This window comes from Physella acuta, unplaced genomic scaffold (genome assembly GCF_028476545.2).
Source record: "Physella acuta isolate Inbredline_101_S28 unplaced genomic scaffold, ASM2847654v3 ptg001950l, whole genome shotgun sequence".
In the NCBI taxonomy this organism is placed as follows: Eukaryota; Metazoa; Mollusca; class Gastropoda; family Physidae; genus Physella; species Physella acuta.
This window is the reverse complement of record NW_026733455.1, coordinates 202588-224100: the sequence shown is the minus strand read 5'-3', so window position 1 is coordinate 224100 and position 21513 is coordinate 202588. Positions and strand designations below refer to the sequence as shown.

At 32.6% G+C, this 21513-nt stretch overlaps 2 protein-coding genes across 3 annotated transcripts; one reads left to right on the top strand and one right to left on the bottom strand.

Moving 5' to 3' along the window:
* Window positions 1–1757: 1757 nt before the first annotated feature.
* Window positions 1758–11566, top strand: LOC131931366 (uncharacterized). 2 transcript variants are annotated; one of them, XM_059288156.1, is made up of 15 exons: window positions 1758–1834; window positions 3715–3815; window positions 3943–4029; window positions 4131–4337; window positions 4612–5146; window positions 5431–5505; window positions 6250–6377; window positions 6656–6794; window positions 7238–7335; window positions 7557–7619; window positions 7833–8003; window positions 8661–8816; window positions 8977–9042; window positions 9366–9432; window positions 10162–11566. In XM_059288156.1, the coding sequence occupies exons 2-15, from the start codon at window positions 3716–3718 to the stop codon at window positions 10358–10360; spliced, it is 2091 nt and encodes a 696-aa protein (XP_059144139.1). In that variant the 5' UTR covers window positions 1758–1834; window position 3715; the 3' UTR covers window positions 10361–11566. The 2 variants fall into 2 exon arrangements, with proteins under 2 accessions (XP_059144139.1, XP_059144140.1); XM_059288157.1 differs by lacking the exon at window positions 1758–1834 and adding an exon at window positions 2540–2580.
* Window positions 11567–16312: 4746 nt separating this feature from the next.
* On the bottom strand, window positions 16313–17442 carry LOC131931363 (transcription factor Jun-like). Its single transcript, XM_059288150.1, has one exon. It carries the CDS (start codon window positions 17228–17230, stop codon window positions 16334–16336), a length of 897 nt encoding a protein of 298 aa, XP_059144133.1. The 5' UTR covers window positions 17231–17442; the 3' UTR covers window positions 16313–16333.
* Window positions 17443–21513: the final 4071 nt, after the last annotated feature.

Sequence of the window (21513 nt, the reverse complement as noted above, 5' to 3'; positions counted from 1 at the left end):
GTATATTAAAATTAAGCTTTGACTTTCACCCTATATCCAATAGTTTACCTTATTTTAATTGTAAAAAGTAAACCAACTTTACAAATATCTTTGTTATATACACATGTATGGGCTTATCTTTCCCCTCCTTTTCCGTTACTTTGAAGTTTTTGTACCGGTGTTTAGCAGTAATACTTTTCATATCTTTCTCATCATACTTTTGTGTGTATTATATGTTGGTTATATAACAATTCCTTGACTAACTAATATGTCTATACCCCCCCCCCCCAATTTTATGTGAAATATCTAGAACTCTCCCCAATCACCCCCCCCCCCCCATCCCACCTACGAAACACGACACTATTTGGTAGACCTGCTACAAACATTTTTTTTTAATTTTATGGGGAATCTTAGAAGATTATAGAATTTCGCTTTTATCAAGACTGAGACCCATATTGCACGGACGCTTATATAATATGTGCAATAGGCCAACACGATCCTTTTCCTAATGTAGACGATCCCTTATTAGGCCTAATCAATGTTTCTTCCAGACTTTATTCTCCGGGGGGGGGGGGGGGGGCGCGGGGGCGAACACTGTTAAAAGTTTATATTTTCTATTAAATTCCATTTCGTCCAGAGGGCGGTAGACTCTCTTCAGGAGATCCCTGGAAGAAACACTGGGCCTAACATATTGGCCTGCACGCAGTGGCGTAGCGAGGTCGGGTGTCACCCGGTGCGGCACTTAATGGTGTCACCCCCTCAGAGGCGTAGCGACCCTCCCCCCCCCTCGAACTTTTGATTTGCACCCCCCCCCCCTCAAACTTTCGATTTGCACACCCCCCCCCCTCAAATTTTTCTCTATATATTTTACTATTTTTTGCCTTGGTGTCACCCCCCTAAATGGTGTCACCCGGTGCGTTCCGCACCCCCCCCCCCCCCTCGCTACGCCTCTGCCTGCACGACGCCTTACATTTCTTCTTACAAAAATGGGAGCAATCTCTTAATCAATACGTACATAATATTTTATGTAATCCTTTACACAGTAGCGTCACAATGGGAGGGGGAGGTCGGGGGCTATGTACCGTATTTGGGGACTGACACCCTGAGTTACCGCTACGGTTGACACTCGACCTAGTGACGCCACTGCTTTAATATAATATTTAAATGTTCTTGTGTGCTCACAACATCCAGTCTTGATTAAACAGGGGAGATAACTACGTGACCATAGGTCAAATAACGTGATGTTACTTTTGTATTAAAATGCTGTTGTGTTCTTGCAGCTGCAATTGAATATGAAAAACTCACATGTATAAATTTCAAAATGCGAATGAACTATTGATTGAATTAGCTCCTAGAGATTAATCTCAGGTAATGACAATCGATAATTTTGTATGATGTGCAGAGGCGTAGCGACCCCTCCCGGCACCCGGGGACAAACTTTCAATTTGGCGCCCCCCCTCTCTACGCCTCTGGTGATGTGCCTTTCACGTCTTTTGATTTTTTTTTAAGAAGTAGATCTAGATCTACATTCATACCAAATAAAATGATTTAAACAAAGAACAATATTAATATAAATAGAATCAACATTAACTTAACTCACATTTCCGTCGTAAAATGAAACTTGAAGGTAACGAAAAATATATTTTATATTATTGTGAAAAGCTTGGAGAATGTTTAGTTTACAGCTAGATCTAGTGTTTAATAATAATGAAATATGTAAAAAGCGAATGCTTTAATAAGTAAAAGTGCGATATTATTATTAAGTATTCGGTAGGCCAACAACCAACAAAATGATCTCAATGATGTGTTTATTATTGTCTGGTTCATAATCTCAACACAAACTTTACGATATTAGGTAGGGACTACAGTAGTAAACTCACAGACACTGTAGACTATATATCTAGAGATCTGTGTGAAAATGCTCATTATGAAAATGCTGATTATGTGATATTTTAAACACTTTTCATTGAATTGCTTTATTCAGTTTATTGGTAATCTATCGTTTTGGGTACGTAAAATCGCCCGCGGCTAGAAATGCGCGAAAAAGTTGCCTCACTGTCAAGGCTTTAATAGAAGTATATTGTGATATATTTGTGTCAAATATTATAGATAAATGAATAATAAACCTAAATCAATGGCTAAATATATCAATATAGACCAGAAATTAACTTTAAATAGCAGTGTTTGCGAGCAAGATTTCCTATATAAACAGCAGCCATTTGTAAAATAGAGTTGCCTTCCCCTGAATCTGGCGCTTTAAGTTTGCAAAAAAAGAACTTAAACAAGATGGCTGCTATAGTAAATGAGCATGGTTGCATCTGTTGGAAACATCGCTAGTCTTCATTTATTACTGAAAAGTTTCAATTCAGTTGTTTAAAAACAGGTACATAAATGAAACAAGGAATCATTTTTGTATTTTTCAAAACATATATCCTCCTCAAAATGTGAAATAATTATTAAAATTCAAGGAGTCACCTGTCTTTCACATTACTAGTCGCGGGCGATTTTACGTACCTAAAACGATAGATTACCGCTTTATTTTCTTTACTTCGTCGTGTAACTTCTTTTTTATAGCCTGCGCTAATAAAACAAGAAAGTCAGGTAACTCTGGTACTCTGGTGATAAAGTCAGCCGGCATGTTACTGATTGAGGAACCGATATTTGTTCATGTTTTTATTAGGAATATTGATAATATTAAACTATTAGATGCTCTATAAATCAAGATAGAGTTTGTATTGTTTAGGTTTTTAAGATCATAACTCATTAGCTTGGCTTATATACTATATACTATAGGCTTAGGCCTACCTAAAAACTTAAAAAGTTACAAATTTGATCATCATCATGCATTTGTTGCCGTCTAGATCTAGTACTGCGCACCTGAGTGTCAAAATATTTTACAAGGGTTTTTAAAATTTATCAACACATTATCAGTCATGTATTTTTAGATTTGTGACCTTGCCTTAAGCCTTAATGTAAAAAATGCCAGTGCATATTAAATATTTCTTAGAACTTAGCTGTTGGGGCCCCAGGTTTGTCCACACTACTGCCTAGACACTCAGTGGCATGCTGTATGAAAGCCTTCAGTTAATCACCCTCCAATAGTGAGGTAGAACACCAGGTGCGCTTTCTGGGGCCACTGTTTAAACTACCTCAGGGGCACCAAGGGCAATCCCTGGTTCAGTTTAGTAATCAAATGTATTGGCCCACTGTGTCGTTAATATAGGGTGCTTTTAAAAACAAATGTAGACACCATAATGTTCATGGGAGGCATTCTGGATAACTACCTTGAACAAAAAACAGTTTTTTCAGACCCGTTCCCCCAACAAAAATGGCAAGCCAAAGGTCGAGTCGGTAAAGCTCATGGTTGCTAAACCGAATAGTCTCGAGTTCAAACCCCCGGGCAGATGAGGCTCGTTAGCTGGGGACAGCCACTCTTCTAGGAGAGACAACTCCAAAATAAAACAACTGCTGCCTTGTAGTTTGTTCTTGGTTGGACAAAGGCTATGGAAGCAAATCCAAAAAGAAAAGAAGGCTGAAATCGGAGTCAATGGCCTCAATGGCGCATAACCAGAAGAAGAGAAGAAGACTGGCAAGCCAGTATAGAATTTTTTTTTGCTGATATAGCAATTGAAAACCCCTCTCAGCATTACTGTTAGGAAAAAATTGTGTAGCACTATTGTATTGCCTTGCTAGCAGCCATAGAACATCAAAGAATTATTTTAGTATTTCTTACAGAATGGCACCAGGAAATTTAGTATCACCATCACCTCTACAAGAACAGTGCTGCAGAGCCATTAGTTTGTGTGCAGATAAGATCCCAGAAAATTTATTAGAAGGTCAGTAAAGTAAAGGCAAATTTAATTTATAATACAACTCAAGTTAATCTGGTAACAATAAATACAATTTTGTTAAAAGTAGTTGTACAATAATGAAAATGTTGCCCCATTATGTTATGTTTATCAGAACTGAATCGCCCATGTCTCGGTTTACTTGTGGAACATCTGTCCATGTTTGATCTACTCAGATATGAGAGAATCCTCCAAAAGCAAGGTAAAACAAGCTTCATTTACTAAACCAAGAAATAATATTACAGGTTTAAGACTGATAAAAGGAACAGGATTTTATTATCTTTTTCTCTATTTATCCTGCAGGCATTGATACACAGACGGCTTTATACAAGCTGCAAAGAATATTGTTTGCAAATAATGAAACCTATCCAATAAAGTCAACAACTTGTCCACATTTGTTAGATCTATTTCCTTGTGATGGCTGGGGATGGGGTCTATCTCGACTTCTGTACAGAAGAGCTATAGTTCAACTCATAGAAGAGTATGACAAACGAGAGGAGCTGACTAAAGGTCATTGTGTTATTTGCTAACATTTGCAAATTTTAACAAAATATTAAGTGTATTTGGTGGAATCTCAGTGTCTGTAATCTTGTTTAATATTTAAAAAAATTAATTTTAAATTTTATGATTTCATAGTGTCAAGTGTCATCTGACTTACTAATCATGTAATTGTAATACTAATAATAACCTCTAACAAAAAAATAAATACTAAAAGCTTATAAAAACCATTGTAACATCTTTATTTCATCATATTTAAGTTTCTGGTATACCATTTTCTTTGCAGAAGTACAAAAACGATTGGTCGAACTCCACCCTTACCTGCTGGATTTATTTTGTCCAATCAACACAAAGCATCGAGATAAAATTAAACAAAGAGTGCTTGAGTCCGACGACATGGTGGAAAAACTTGCTGCTTTGGCAGCCCGGCATATTATTTTCATAACAGTTGACAACAAACTATGCAAGTTTTTACTCAATAAGAAATTTGAAGATATTTTAAATGGTTTTTGTGAATCAGTACTGGTGATCTCCCTTATCTTGAAAAGTTCAGTGGCCCTGATTAGCTTTATAAAGACACTCAAAGAAAAGGTGAAGAAACTGGAACGAATCTGCATTAATGTAATAAGGAAAAATGATTTGCTCTACTTTGACTCCCTATTGACAATATGCAGTGGTGTAGTAAGTTATTACACAACAGCTGAAGGAAGGAGGGAAAAAGAAATTCTTCATGCTGTTGTCAATGAAAGTATTGTCCAGAGTGCTAGAGAAAGGGCAGAACAACCAGCTGAATACCAGTCTATTGAGCAGGATCTATTCAAGTAAGATGACCATATTCATGAACAATTTAAAAACACAATAGCCTATATTTAATTTTTTCAAAGATATTACTTTTTAGATTTTCGGATTTACTGGCTTTAATTTTGGAAATGTTGCTTTAATTTTTATTTCTTATTTACTTTACATTTTTTAGCTATTCAAAGTACAGATGTTTTTTTAATTTTAAGTTCGACATTTTAAAAAAAATATTAACTGTATGTTACCGTACTCTTTTAACTGTGTCAGTATTTATTAACCTGTTTATATATTTGTTTCTCCCTAAAAGCACACCAGTTGATGCTGAGTTTGACCTCATGGATGATGCAGTGTTGTTTGGCACGCCATCTCCTCCTTCTAAATAGTGAGAATGTTTTCATTCAATGTTTCTCTGTATGGTGCAGATTTGTTAGGCTTGTAACTTAAAATCAGAATTCAAGGACATCATTTGACAATATTAATTTTAAAGGCAATTTACTAATTTTTGTTAAAGTAATTCCTGGCAGATGGGGCTTGATTGTTGGGGACAGCAACCCATACGAGAGAAAACTCTAAAATCAAACAACTGCTGCTATGTAGTTTGTTCTTGGTTGGACAAAGGCTATGGAAGCAATTCCAGAAAGAAAAGCAAATAGAAGTCAACAGCTTTTATGGCGCATAACATGTTTACACTTAATACTTAAATCCCAACAGTACAATTAAGAACGAAAAAATATTATTATTTGTTCAAGGCCTAACTGCTCATCTAATTTAGTTTATTTAGTTTATTTTATTAATATACTGAATTAAGAACGAAGAAGAAGATCTAATTTAGTACATTTTCTCTATTTAATACCAAAAGTCTAATGATTTAAATTTAACCATGTTCAGGAAGAACCAAAGTTTTTGTAAGTTAACTAATAGTTAAAATGAAATTTTAATATCACTTTAGTTTTGTACTCTTTGTTGTCAATTATACTGCTGGTTTGTATCAGTTTTCTGTGTCCATCAATAACTTGATTTGCTTTACGATGAGGTTCAATTAATTTACTATTTATTTCTTAACATTGTTTCATTTGTTATATGCCGCCATCTAAAGACTTATTTAACACATTTTTTTAAAAATCAGTGACAGCAATGATGGGATGTTGAAAGGAGATCTTAAGTTCACCAATTTAGTAGAAAAGCAACTGTATGTCTCAGTGTTGAATCACCATCTGAGGTACTGGCTCTCTCTGAGGGAACTGCATTTAGGGGGTAAGTTTTAAATGTTTTATAATTTTGCTACCAATTTGAGACTTTAATTAGTGTTTTTTTTTTTATGAAACAGTAATTGCTTAAAATTGTACTTAGATTATGTATTAGTATGATTTATAAATCAGTCTTTTATAAATAAAGGCAAAATTGTAAAAAAACAACTATATATATTATTACCACTCTGTATTACAATGAAACAAAAAATTCAGAGTGGCTTTTCTAAAAAGAAGTGTAAAAAAAAAAGAATAATTTTGTGTGATTGAAAACAATTTTTTCAGTACCTGACTTACATCCTAAACTAGTGGAAGGAATCTGTAATCTGCTCACACGTCCACAGTTCAAATGTTTCACGTTATCTTCTGCTGATTTCTCACCGTCTGTTATGGATGACATCTTGAGTACAGTGGCAACTAGCAGGTTGGTGCCCTGTTTAACAGTCAGTTTTATGTTAAGTAGAGTTCAGTACCATGTTTTTATTCATATGGTTGATAGAACAGAGGAAGTTGAATTCGCCCATTTCTGTGACTTTATGCATTGGAAAAGATTATTTAGTTAGCACTGCCCAGCCACATTAACCTTTTTTGACTCTAATCAGGTATGGTTGAACTCACCAGTGTCTTGGTGAACTGAACCTAGGATTTAACTTACATTTTAGTTATGACTGTGTATAGTGTACCATCGAACATTTGACTTTTAGTTTATTTATAATTTATTTAAAATGGACTGAACTTTTTATTCTTTAGTATTACAGCATTATCAATAATTTTTTGCTATGAATCAAAACTTTTTCTAATCATTAAAATAATTGCTTATACACCACATAAGAAGCTAAGACTAATTAAAGAACTTTTTTCCCTAAGAAATTCTAACCCTTTGGATAAGCTGATGTTTGTAAGCATACAAGAAAAAGTTGACAGCATAGCAGAATTACTTGTTACAGATCATCTTCGTGGGAAAAGTAAGGTTCTTTTGAATACTTATAAACATCTCATATTAAATCAAGCAGTTTTTTTTAAATTTGCAATTCAAATTTTAGTTAGATGTTATCCTAACATTTAAATAGATAAATAGAAATTTAACCACAGGATAAAACATGTTAAATTTTCAATTTAAATACATTTTATATATTTTTAAACAGGATGAAATATATGTTTTGTATGGTATGTTTTATTGCTTTAGGTGAAGAAGAAGTTGAAATATTTGTGAAGCAGTTTGAATCAGAGAGAATCGCAAAATGCAGAGGTATTCACATATTTCCTTGTACAAAAATCACTTTTATATCCAATAAAAATTGTTACAATATTAGACATTTATTAACAATTTTAAAAATCCTGACTTCATGAAGTACAAACCAATGTTTTTAAGTATGAGAAGTCCAGAAATCATAAATATATTTATAGTTTTTACATCATTGTTTTTAGTCCAATTAATTGTTTGGAAAACATTTCTATGTAGATTTTACTGGAACAAAATTATTGGAGATCTTTCACAGTACCCTAGGAGTCAAAACAGAATGTATTCTTTTGGGATATGTCTTAAGAGATTCAGCATTGATAAATGTGTGCTTCAGTAACAGCATTTCTAGGCTTTTCATACAGTATCATTTAAGCTATCTCAGGTCTAAAAGTAAGTAAGACTTCAGTATTTGTTAATGTGTGGTTACTTACTTACTTAATCCTCATCACTCCCTGTGGAGTATAGGGCAGCAACAAATCTCTGCCATTCCACCCTGTCCTGGGCGAGCCACTTTAGTTCATGCCAGGTTTTGCCAGTAGCCTGTACTTCTTCTTCCATCTCCCTCCTCCATGTTCCCAGTGGTCTTCCTCTATTTCTCTTTCCGGGTGTGTTCCACTTCTTTTTTTGCTCATGCATAGGACATGGCCCAGCCATCTCCATCTCCTCGTTCGAACTTCTGAGACAATGTCGTTTAATCCTAATGTTATTTAATTCAAAACTTACAATGAAATTATTTTAAAAAACTCAATTTGCTACATTTTCATAAGTACTATTGATTTAATTTTGTTGTCAGTTTTAAGATTTTTCTAGATTAATTAGTTTCATTTATGTTTGCAACATGTTTATGTAAGCAAAAAACTGATTTGTTGGGTACGATTAGTAGGAAAGACTAAAAACAGTTGTGATTTACAATATTATTGAAACACAGTTGCAAAAACACATTTTGCAGAGGGGATTTTTTTATAAAGACAAAAGTTGCACAGCAACAGAGCAAACAATACTTGTAAACTAATTAAAGATTTTTTTTTCCACCCATTGTTTGAACAGATCGGCAGTTAAACATGCTAATATTAGAAGACTGGTCACTGTTAAGCTCAGCAAGCTGCAATGCTTTGTCTTCATTGCTGCTCTCAGTTTCCTCTTCATTACACAGCCTGTGTCTGAAAACTTGTCTGAATTCTCCAAATGCTGTAAGATTCACAGGTAAACATTTTTTTAACTATACATAGAGTAAGTGGGAGTGTGGTGGCTATTTACATCAAGTGGGAGTATGGTGGCTATTTACATCAAGTGGAAGTATGGAAGCTATTTACATCAAGGGAAAGCATTTATAATTATTTAAATAAATCTTTTTCTTTTACAGATGTTTTAGATGCAATATCAAAATGCAAGAATATCAAGTATTTGGACTTGTCAGAGAATAATTTTGGTTTGTAACAGCTTAAAATTATTTTCCTAATGTATTTGCCTTTTATCATCACTTATTTTTTACATTCTTCTTAGGAGTGCAATTATACCCTGGCCAAATTATATTGTTAATAAAACGAAAAAAATAGAACATTTATGTGTTAAAAATTATTTTTTTCCTTTTGTACTGAAATCAGCTGTAATTTGCAACATGTTAAGTTCAATAACTAACTGGCCCTAAAGTATGTTTTTAAATAACACATTTTAATGTTTATTTTCTTAAAAATGCCTCTTAAATTTAAATACATAATTATAACAATTTTTTTTCTTTCTTTTTAAATACAGGTGAAAGTGCTATTCCTTTTCTAACAGATATTGTTGATAAAACTCAAGTTAAAGAACTTTCACTGAAGTGAGTTTTGTTTAATAAAATTACATTTTTAAAACCCTCTAATGTTAAAGATGACGGTGAGCTTAACATTTATAAAATATCTCTTTATGCAACAATTTGTATAAACATTTATTTTAATTAACTTTTCTTGAATTATAGTAGCTCTGGGGATTTGAAAAAGGGGGATAAATGTAGGCATACAAGTAAACAAATCTTTTATTTTTATTCTACAAGTTGTTCTCTTATTATTATTTTGTAATTATTTATTATTTTAAATGTTTATTTGTATAGCTATGGGAGGGACTTGAAGGCAACCCCCCCCCCCAGCCCATATATTTATATATGCATTCAGCAACCACCCTCCTCCCAATTCCTCAAATCACAAGAGTAAAATATGCCTCTGGTTAAATCATACCTTATAAAAGAAATACAAGCTGAAACCTGTTTAAGTTATATACAGCTGGGTGTAAGGATTCTACCTAATTTATTTCTTGTAGTTTCTGTTGACTCAACTCTGTGACATTGGGTCCCCATTGAGAGTTAGGGATAAACTTTAAAAATTAGATAGTTTTCTTATACTTATACTCAAAAGAATGCTTTTTATTATCAGTCGTGGATGTCGCCTACCTTCTTAGTCTTTAATAGTTATTAAAGCTACTTAAAGATTGAAACAAATTCTTTTGATATTTTTTATTTTGATTTGTTTTTGCCAATTCCGAGTAACATTTTTGAAAAATAATTTACTTTCAGGAGAAATGAATTTTCTTTTGAAGCTGTCGTTTTGTTGCTAAAACAAATTTCTGCACTCAAGAACAACATGCTAGAGATAGTAGACTTAAGAGGGAACCGCTTTTTTGAATGCCACAGGAAACGGTATGGCAATCTACTTCAGAGTGTTGCAAGGTATGTTTTGGTAAACTTCGGCTCTTCCCCTGAAGAAGGAAGATGACAAGCACAGGATCACTTCTGTGTTGCATGATGGGAAGTCTTGTAACACTGGAAGCATGTCCAGCCAGCCTCTCTGTAAGTGTAACAGATGAAATGTTCTCTGGATTATATTAGCAAATTTTCTTGCTAATAATAAGTTATTTACTTTTTATTGCTCTGTTCATGCATTCTTCCATTTGAAAAAAACAACATTTTATTTAGTTTTGTATGCTAAATAGAATTTTATACTAACAGTAAGAGCAATTTTTTTTTTTCAGTTTGTGTATTTCTTATTGTTCTTTAAGTTTTAATTAAAGAACTAAAGATTTTAACATTTATTGTTTTTTATTTCATTTTGTTTAAAAAGATACTAGTTTCTTGAATATTTTTCACAATTGGTAGTACAGAAAGAGGAGTTGTTGTGCTAGTCAACTCGAATTAGGTATTTTAAATTTGTTTTTCTTTTAGTTGTTTTATAACTGAGTAATGTTTTGATTACAGCCATCAAACCCAGTTTAAAATATATTTAAATACAAAATATTTTTAGTAACAGTAAAGATTGTTTCTTTTTAAAAAATTATGTATAAAATGCATCTGTTAAGACTTTTATTTAAAATTCCAATTAGATGAACCAAGAAGCTTTAAAAGTTTATGTTTTTAATATATTATGAAATCTTATTATTAGTAGTAAGATTTTTAAAATGTTATTCTACAAGCTGAGCTATTTTTATGATAAGTTATAAAATATTTCTTAATACCTTACGTACTACAAATATTCTGGATCTCAGTTTTAATGCATGTAGTCTAAAAGAAATGTTAATAGTATTATATTATAGTAAGTATTATCAAACAGCCAGTGAGTCTCCTATAAAAAATTAATCAATCTCAAGTAGCAACAGTTCTATCAAACCTAAACTTTGCTCTCCTGAGCACCTTTGCTCCCTAGTTTTTAAGTACCGAGGTAATAAAGCTTTAATAAGAGTTTTTACAAATATGAAAAAAAAAACAACATTCTAATTTTATATACATGTGTATTGTAAATAAACTTCTTAAAATCCATGCAAATTTTAAAATGTGTAATTGTAACTTGAAATAAATCAAGTCATTATTTGACATAGCTCATTTTATAATGATTAGGGTAATATAATTTTATATAGAGTCTATAATTATTGTTTAAAAAGTGTGCAGTTTGTACATCTTTAAATTCAGTGTGAGAATAAAATTTCTAATTGATGAGTGTTTCTTGTGTTCTGCGTCTGTTATATAATAATTTTACAAACTTTTTATTATTATTTTTTTCATTTTTTATAAATATTTAAAAATGTTTTTAAATTTTACATTTCCAAAAATATAGCCACTATATATATATATATCTCACTCTATATACATACTATGTTTACATATTTACGAATATATAAACACCATAATGATTTCAAGATGTAATAGGCCTATACATCATAGATACATAGTTTATAGATATGTATCATTTTGAGATCCATATGCCAATTCTACAAATCCTTTCTCAACTAGAAAAAAAAAAAAAACATAGGCCATGGCCCTAAATGGAATTTTAAAAAAAATGATTATTTAAACTAATAATATGTTTCACATCAAGAATTTAATTAAATGATTCTAGTTGATAAAAAAGGCCAAGTTCAGTTGTTTTCTAAGACAAAAAGTATATATAATCTTTTGATAATACAGTTGTATGTTTTCCTAACAAAAAAATGGCTTGCACATGACCCTTAAAAACTCGCCAACAATGCCATGTTTATTACGATAAATACGGTAGTTGAACAAGTTCCAAGTGACCTTCGGCAGTTCTTGACTTTTTAATATTAAAAAAAAAAAATCGTATTGCGATGAGTCACTGACGTATTTTTAGCCGACCGTGTTTTGATATTTTGTAAGCATAGGAGCGCGCGGGAATTTCTACCCACTGATCGTAACTATTGATTTTTTTCCCCGCGATACTCCGCATAATTTTTTCTCGATACTTTGTGACAATTTAATATCTATGGCGACTTAATTAACAAACGTTGACGGTAGTTAACACGATTTCGTTTTACTTTCAGTCGGACTCGTACCGTATTTTTTTAAAAAATCGTGCAAATTTGATCTACATCGGTAACAATAAGGCCTCCTCTGATCAAATGAACTAGACGCCGCCAAATACTAGCCGTGTAGATTGTTCTATCGTGTGTGTAGATGACGTGTCAATTTAAGCCAATAAGAATCAAGTATTTTATTAATCTAAATTCTAATTAATTTATTTAGAAGTCCTACATAATAAATAAGACTAAATATCGTGTTAAAGCTGCTCGTTACATGAAAAATAAATGTAATCGTTACAAAAATCGTACAACAGTAATCTGAAAGGAGTCTTAGACCCAAACAAGCGTATCGATTTTATCTCTTCTTTTTTTAAAGCGGCTTTCATTTAAAATAAAACTAGGTCACTGCTACATTCTCTTTTTTTCTCTTTTATTGTAGCACGTTGATTCCCTCCCTTTCCATTTTCCTATTCTTTACGTTGTTCGAGACTGTTGCCTATAAACAGGGTGCCGCTCTTGTTCGCTTTTCTTCGTGTCCGGGTGTAATGGGACAATAGCGGTAGGCTGCCTATAGCTACAGGCGTTGACCTGACTTAACACGTGAACTCAGTAGAACGGGGTGAGGCTAACAGCTTGTAAGCTAGGAGGGAAAAAAAATAATAGTCTGGTTTTATTTTTCACACACGTGTTTGGTATTCAAAAATAAAAAGCAGCTTTTAGTACGGACGGCTTATGTATTCAACAGTAAAATGTAGCCTGCTAGCTGCTACTTATTTAATTTTTGGCGTAGATTAGTAATTTATGTTATGTTTGGTAGAAATTAAATTTTTAACTCCAATTATTTTATATTTTCCATCTCGCCTTTTAGTAGTTTTAGAGGGCAGTGTCACTTTAAGTAGATCTAGGTGTTTTGTATTAAGCTCTTCTAATATCTATTTTAAGTAAATAATAGCGTCGTAAAGAATAGCCTACTTATCAGCAAGTTGGACATAAGGCGCCTTAAATTCAGATTGGAATCTAGTCTAGATTCTATGCCTAAATGAATAACAATGGAAGAGCAATTTACATAGACTTTTTAAAGTGGTTCGGTCTTTGATTTAAAAAAAAAAAACGTTATTGGAAGTAATTGTTATTGTACTTTAAATGGTTATTTGAAAAATGGTTTGTAAAGAAAATTACAGAAATATGTAACGCAAGGGACACTTGTTAACGTTTTGTTGGGTAGAATGTCCGTATTATTCCTGGATCACTTCTTGGTTTAAAAAAAATACATTTGTAACTAAAACTTTTTCAACTAGCTTGTTGCAGGAAACTGGATTAAAAACTTTATAACCAAGACTTTATTAAATAGCTGACTAAACTTACTTGCAGGAAATGGATTTTTTTAAAAAATTGAACGGTCTATGGCCTATGCCTACGAGGATCCCAGCATACATTGTTTAAAAATAAATGATGTTAATTGCTAAATAAAGGGTTGACATATTTTTAAAATCTCATTTAATTAAGATCAGAAGAAAATTGTTAATCGATCAGCAAATGATTTTAAAGTGTTTTCTTAGCAATAGCATGAATACCCTGATTACTAACAATCCCAAAAAGAAGAAAAATAACAGGCAAAGAATGAAGGGCTACTCTATGAAGTAAGATAGCTACGCCAACCATCATTGATTAATACGCACTATACTATAAAGAATCATTACTCTTTAAGATATTTTAAGTGTTTTTTTAGAATCCTTTTTGTTATACTCTACCATGCAAATCAATTTGTCACTGTGCTTCACTAACTTTTTATTTGAAAGTTTCAAAGAGGGGATAATTAGAATACACAGTAAATTAGTCAGGACAACTATACGTGTGCCCTTACGGCAAGTGCCTTGTGTTCATGTCAGTACTTAAAAAGTGTGTGGAAATTATCTTAGTGACATATGCAGGGGTGTTACAAACTCCCCTTCACTGACCCGCGAAATGATGGCTGTCTCGTGAAATTGAGCCATTGGCGCTATGATGTGCTTGTTTTAAATTGTTTTCACTTTGAAAAAAAAAATTGTGAACTTTTATTTAAATTTTACCTAGGCCTAGATCTCAAGGCCTACACATTTTTATATGGAAAATTAATTTGAATTTCCTGCAAATGACTTCGTCCTGCCTGTGCTATAGAGTCTTAACTTATCAAAGTTTAAAGCTATGTTCTAATATCCATTACCACTTGAATTTATATGATAAGAACATTTTGTGGATAAAAAAAAGGAACCATCAAATAAAAACACCTAAATGTGGTTTTAAAGGACTTCTTTACATCATATGAAAACATCCCTACCAGATGTTATAATTAATCCTCTGGTTCATTCTTAAAAATGGTCACCATTAATGTAGTGCCATATTATAAATTATTTCTGCTAAATTTTATTTATTCTTAAAACTGCAATAAAAGCTTTATTTTAATTTACCTAAATTACTTTAGCAGAAACTACATGAAAATAAATTATAGATTTTCATTTTCTTTAATGTTAATTACTATTATACTTCTAATGATAAAAGGAATCAGGTGTTTAAATAGCTGATTTGAATCTCATTAACAACCTCAGCACTTTTATTATAAACTACCAGGATAGTTCAAGAAAAATACCTTTGTTGTTTTAAAAGTTAATCCTTCATACTTATAAAGCATGGAGTTTGAAGTGTGCATTGGTGAGCAATAAGTACTGCATTTCTTTATACAAACACAACCATATGCATATTAAAAACAGAAATATACAACAGACACTTGTTTATCATGTTATGAATATTATTATGCAGTGTATTTATATCATCATTTAAAAACATGACATTCAATAAAAATTGTCTAAAATATCACATAATCATTATAAGCATTAAAACACATTAACAAGAACCCAATAAACAAATACCGATGTTATAGTGAGAGGCTTGTATCTTACAATAGTCTATACAACATGAGAGCAGAAAAAAGATGGGAGACAAGCGTGAATTATACTTGTGGTGGTCAACTAAACAGATGGTTTCACCACACAAGAATAGTATAGTTTGTAAACAAAAGGTTTCATAATAAAAGATGAACTTGAACACTTTAAGCAGCATAGGTTATTATCATAATTTTTCTGTTGAACCAGCGAGAGGGCAAATTATATTCTGGAATCAGCTATATATGTGGGTCATAGTACATTAATTAAAGGAGATATCACCCCCAACAAATAACCAAGCCTGTCTTTTCTCAACCTGACTACAAATTACCGCTATTATATCAGTATGGAATTAAAATGTATTAATTCGTTGATTTCACAGGGGTTTGTTTACAGGGCAGAGAATGGATTAATGTTTACTAGGATGCAAGGAAAAAATTACATCCAACAGAAATTATACAAGCACTATTAGGATGTTAGTCAGAGATAATAAGTAAAGCCTACAGTCACACTGTGCAAAATTAATATAAAAAAAAAACAGTAGGCTCTACATACTATATGACTTCATCAATTTGTATATATTGGATCAACTGTATAAAATAGAAGTGCATTTTATAAAAATAATATAATAAAAAATCTGTCACAATCACACAGAACAATAGTGGAAGCACCCAAAATTTTAAAATTAAACTACCTTTTCTTTTTGGACTAAGCCCTAGATCTAGAATAGATTAGATTTTTTTAGATCCATACAAAATAACTCAGCTTTTAAAACAAATAATATTAAACCAAAACAAAAGCATAATCACTAATCAGGCATAATCACGTTTCTGAAACAAAAATTAATCCATATTATTGAATGGGTAATTAATTTGTAAATAAGAACAAAAATATCTCATTCTTTTTGATGAATTAAAAAATTCACGGGAAAATTAGCACAAAAAAATGTAAACCTAATTAATTGCTGTAGTGTTTTGCTTTTATTTCACAAATAGTCAAATATTGAGCTATGTGTCGAGTTAATCAAAATGCCATGTTCTGTGTCATTATTTGACAGCCGCTATTTACATGCTCAACAATTTGTTGTTTAAGTTTCATCACCTGATCTCTGAGACTCGTTGCTGTTGTAACTAAATCATTATTTTGTCCTTTAAGTTCTTTTACACGATCTTCCAAACGTGAAATTCGTTCTAATTTTCGCGTGCGACATTTTCGAGCGGCGACTCGGTTCCGTGCTCGTTTACGCTCAAGCTTTATTTTTTCCTGAGATTCCATGTTTATTGGTGAAAGTGGAGGTGAAGAACTTAAACACGGTACAGTTTGTGGTTCATCTTTAATTTGCGGTAACCTTGCGTCGATTCCAGCAGATGATACGGGTATATTCGCCTTAGCTGTTGGTATAACAGTTTTTATGGGATTTACGGTAGATGGCCCTCTGCCTATAGGACCGCCGGGCAAAGATGTTGTTGTTGACAATTCGTTTGCAGATGCAAAAATAGGTACGGCTGCAGATGTTGGCACTGTAGCGCTCTGTGAGAGTGCAGTTGGTACTGTTAATGTAGTAAAAGTTCGAGTAAGTTCTTGAGTACGATTTGCCGATAATGCACCACTGCTTTGAAGTTCGGCGAGAGCGTCAACAAAACCTCTTGCGTAGGCCTCCTGTTCCTCGGTCACAAATTTAGGAAATATAAACTGGGTCGGGGTTGGTGTTGTTGTCACCATACCATTTGCTTGAATAATCATCTTTTCGAGCTCAGGCGAGGCCAGTTTCAGCATATTAAGATCTGGAGACGCTAATACTGTTGCAAGCTTTTTCTGTTTAGTCGCTGAACTAGAATTAAAGTCCAAAGTCATACTCCGCTTTAGTTTTTTCACGGCTGAGTCTGGGCCGTCCGTGTCAGAATAAAGCGAATGCTCCATCCTGGACTTAGAAGTAGATGTTCGTAAATCCAGATTGAAAAAGGAAACGCGCGTCAAAACTGACTCGCCGCACAATTGAAAAAATAATAATGAGTCACTTGGTTTCGGCTGCTTTCCGATAGGAAGCCGATGATGTTAGTCACACCAAGACGTGTTTCTAGAAGAGATCAAAGTTGTAATGATAGAATGCCGTTAAGAACGGTCTATATACGGATGAGTCACTTAGCTATGTTTAGCGAATTACAGCATTTTCCTAAATGCTGATTGGATAGAAATGATATCATCGATCACGTGGCACTACTATTTTGAGCCAGCGGAAGCTTGAAAACTTAAAGAGAGCGCATAGAGTGATGTCGTCTACACATGGTTTATTTTAAGGCAAGGATTTCCCCCACTTTGACCTTTGACAGCACACAGGAAGAGCAGAATTTCGATTTATTTTGCTTGAACACGCATAGTGTGTAGACGTCTAGAACACTAGCAGACAGCTAGATCTAGAATCTAGGCTCTATCTTTATTAACTAAATAACTAGGCTTATTAATAATTAATAGGTCGTTACAAGTTCAGTAGGCCTATAGAAACATAAACAAGTAACAATCGTAGTTGATTAATTTTAATTTTACTATTTAAAACGATGAAGGCCTAAAAAATAAAAATACCAGTGTAGTGTGTAGGCACTAAACTCTAAAGTTAAAGTCTAAAGTCTAAACCTAAAATGGTTATTTTAAATTTTAGGCCCAACCAACTGTTAAGAATTAGAGATCTAGTCTAGCTAGAGATCTCTACAATTAGGATTTAGATCTAGGCCTATAGATTATTTTTTAGTAAGCTAACAAAATAACATATTTAAATTAATAGATCTAGAATCCTAGATCTATATTTTAGTGCTTAAACATAGATCTCATAAAATTGAAAATGAACACAAATTCATAAATTAAAATTATGATAATTTAATAAAAATAGGGCCTATAGGATAGGCCTAGATCTAACCACTAAACTAGATTAGATCTAGTTCTAGATTCTAGGCCTATAAAATAGTAGCCTAGGCCTATCTATAAACATAAAGTATAAATTAAAATTAGAACTAGGCCTATAGGCTATCTTTAATAAATGTAAGGACAAAGTACAATTGTAAATTTTAAAAATAATAAAATATTAAACCTAATAGTTATTATAAACATGTATAAGCTCCTATACTAGAAAACAGAAGCCAAACATTATATTCAGTATGCAATTTCTGGATGGGAAAGGGGTAGGGACATTTTTTAAAAACTTTATTTGAACACTGACCTATATCTCCCTCCCCATTATCACATACCATCTTAAAAGTCCCAACCCTGGCAACAGCAGTATGATGATTATGTACAACTCCTAATATTTTAATATTTTTTGGCTCATTGGAAGTAGAATTAGAATATTTAATGACCCCATTTAGGGTTCTCTAACATTTGAGTTATATAATGTTTAGTTATACCCACATATTCATAAAGAGAGGTGGTAAAGCCATTAACATTACTTTAACCCTTACTGATAGGGTACATACTTGTGTTATTGTTAGGATCACTGTGTGAAACAGAGTTATGATTATGAGTGTGTCATTATAGTTACTAAATATATACTTAAATTTAAGGTGTTTCAAACAATGAGGTGCAAACCTTGTCTAAACCAGCCCATTGATCACATAGATTGCAGTATATCAGTTAGGATTGGCATAATTATCTAAAAAAAATAGTGGAACAGGTAGTTTAAAAAATAATAACTGGACAGGCATGATAATTTAATCCAGTGTGGTCTATACATGTATTTGTTGTTTGTTTTTAAAGATAGTTTTTCCATTTTTTGTTACACATCATCATCAAGAACCAGCCTTCCCCTAAATGAACTTCATAATGTTTCACATTCCCCCTAAAAAACCCTAATTGTAAAACCCACTTCACTTACAGACATGTGAAATCATTTATAGACAGTCTTAAGAATTTTTGAAATGGTGGTTAGACACTGCATTTGATTCTCGAAAAAAAATTTTTTTTAGGATAATCATATGCGATGTAATGGAAAACAATGCTTCGACCCATAAAAATTCCTTACTATTGTTTTGATCGTAATTAGAACTACCAAATTTAAAAACAAACAGCTTTTTTGTTTTGTTTGTACAGTTTATTTTTGCTTTTTGGGACAGCAGCTATTTGGTGCTAGAAGAAGCTAGATATTTTTAGGATGATTAAATTTTCTAAAAATATTTTAATAGGCCTACATACATAGAACATTTTATTGGGGGTTTGATTAAGATTTCAGAATTCTGCTTAGTTAAATATCTATTTATCTGATATCTCTTTGGGTTTTTTTTATGTTATACCATCTCTTACAAAAAGAGGAAAAAGAAAACAAATCTACATTTTATGATTGATTTTAAATACAGTTTAAATGTAAGATCTATTTTAATTGCTCTTAGTATTGTTATATACATTTAAATGCCAAAGGCTTAAAAACACTACGGTTAAAGCCTGTTAAACAATCTTGTTATCAGTCATTTAGCAGGCCTAGATTAAGTTGTCATCCATTCTTGATATATATGTTATCTATATTTAATCTTTAGTATTTGAATTCAAGTTTAGATTCATTAGGATGTTTTAAAAATAAAATTGTAATCTCTTGTAAACAATGGCAGGCTAACAGGCCTTGTATGACCTGGGGAAATACCCCCTCTCTCCTAGTGCCAACTAGTCATAACTGCATGACTCATCTGGGTGTTTACCAAAGATTCAGCTGTGTCCTAGTTTCAATACACAGTCCTGTGCTGGTTTTATAGCAAACCTTGTTAAAGGGAATGTCACTTAAAATCACATTTATTACACTTGATTTGCTTCCCTTTATATGAAGCTAATATGTGGAGTCCTTGTCATTTACAAGGAAGATATTTTTTTTTAAATACATAGATTCTTAAACATATTTGCCAGGCACTGTATTCTGGCTTAGATTCTATATAGGCCAAGGTAACAGAATAAAGCTACTATTTTTCTCCTTTTGTTGGTCATATGTATTACCTCAGCATTTCATGTATATTTATATCTTTTATTTCGCAATGCTGAACATCTGTAGATCTATATGTTGTAACAAGCTCAAAACTAATTTAAAGTAAATTGAAGAATTACTTATTAATATGTAGCTGGTAATTAATAATGACATCTAAAAAATAATTTTAGTTCAAGTATACATTTAAAGTAAATTAAGGTCTTTGTAGTTTTTTAATTCTGATTTTTTTTTACAATGAGTCACAGACATAAAAAAAATCGTGGAAAATACTTTAGCCTACTAACACACATTTGTCTTGGGTTTTCTATAACTCTTACTCAGCTAGGGAAGAATATATCATCTTCAAAATGATACGAAGCCTATAATTTAATTTAATTTTAGAAACCTGTAATATTAAGTTAAGAATACATTATCAATAAATACTTTTGGTTGCAGTGTCTAGATACTGAACACATAATTTTTTTTACTAAAACAGAGATGCAAAAACCAAATAGTTTTAAGAAAACTATAAGAAATCCATTAAAAAAATATTTTCTATTTCACATTGTGGTTATCTGGACAGTTACACTTGAGTGATACCCCATACACTAGGCATTCAAATCATGAAAACCACTCATAGCCTTGGTTGGATGATAGAGCTTTCGACCACTAGCCCAAAAGTCTCCAGTTCTGTACCTGGGCTCAAGTCCACCCAGCTCTGATCGGTAGCTGACTCATGTTAGGGAAACTCCATATTTCATGTGATGTGCATGAACGGGAAATGATAATTGTATCCTAGACAGTCAACTCTTGATACTTAACTATTAATGTCCTACATATGGGGATGGGGCGAGGGCATTGAACTGAGTTAGATCAATTAAATAAATCTTGTTTATGGGAATGATCCTACTTTGCATTGTTTTAGCCCCCCTCCCCATCTATACAAATGCATTAGACATGTCGATAGATTAGAGATTTACAATTATTTTATTATGATTTCTTTCTCACTAAAGCAACAAAGACTGCTGCCTGGGTAAATATTTTGCTTACAACTTAAATTGTTTACAACTGTCACAATCAACAAAGTGTATAATGGATTGCTGGCTGTGCTGGCTTTTTAAGTATTTTTTCTCCTGGGATGGGGGGGGGGGGGGCTTGAAACTTTCAGGAGGGTGCAGGTAGACATGCTGTGTGGTAGTGGGGGGGGGGGTGTTGTCAATCTTCCCCTCCCCTTGAAGAGATGCCTGAAAAGAAAAATTAATTGCTGGTG

Bases quoted from the DNA above. Each gene is read 5' to 3' on its own strand.
- LOC131931366 (XM_059288156.1), top strand. From the start codon at position 3,716: ATGGCACCAGGAAATTTAGTATCACCATCACCTCTACAAGAACAGTGC. The intron at 3,816-3,942 runs GTCAGTAAAGTA...TATGTTTATCAG, and splicing joins CCCAGAAAATTTATTAGAAG to AACTGAATCGCCCATGTCTC. The intron at 6,795-7,237 runs GTTGGTGCCCTG...TTTTTCCCTAAG, and splicing joins AGTACAGTGGCAACTAGCAG to AAATTCTAACCCTTTGGATA.
- LOC131931363 (XM_059288150.1), bottom strand. From the start codon at position 17,230: ATGGAGCATTCGCTTTATTCTGACACGGACGGCCCAGACTCAGCCGTG.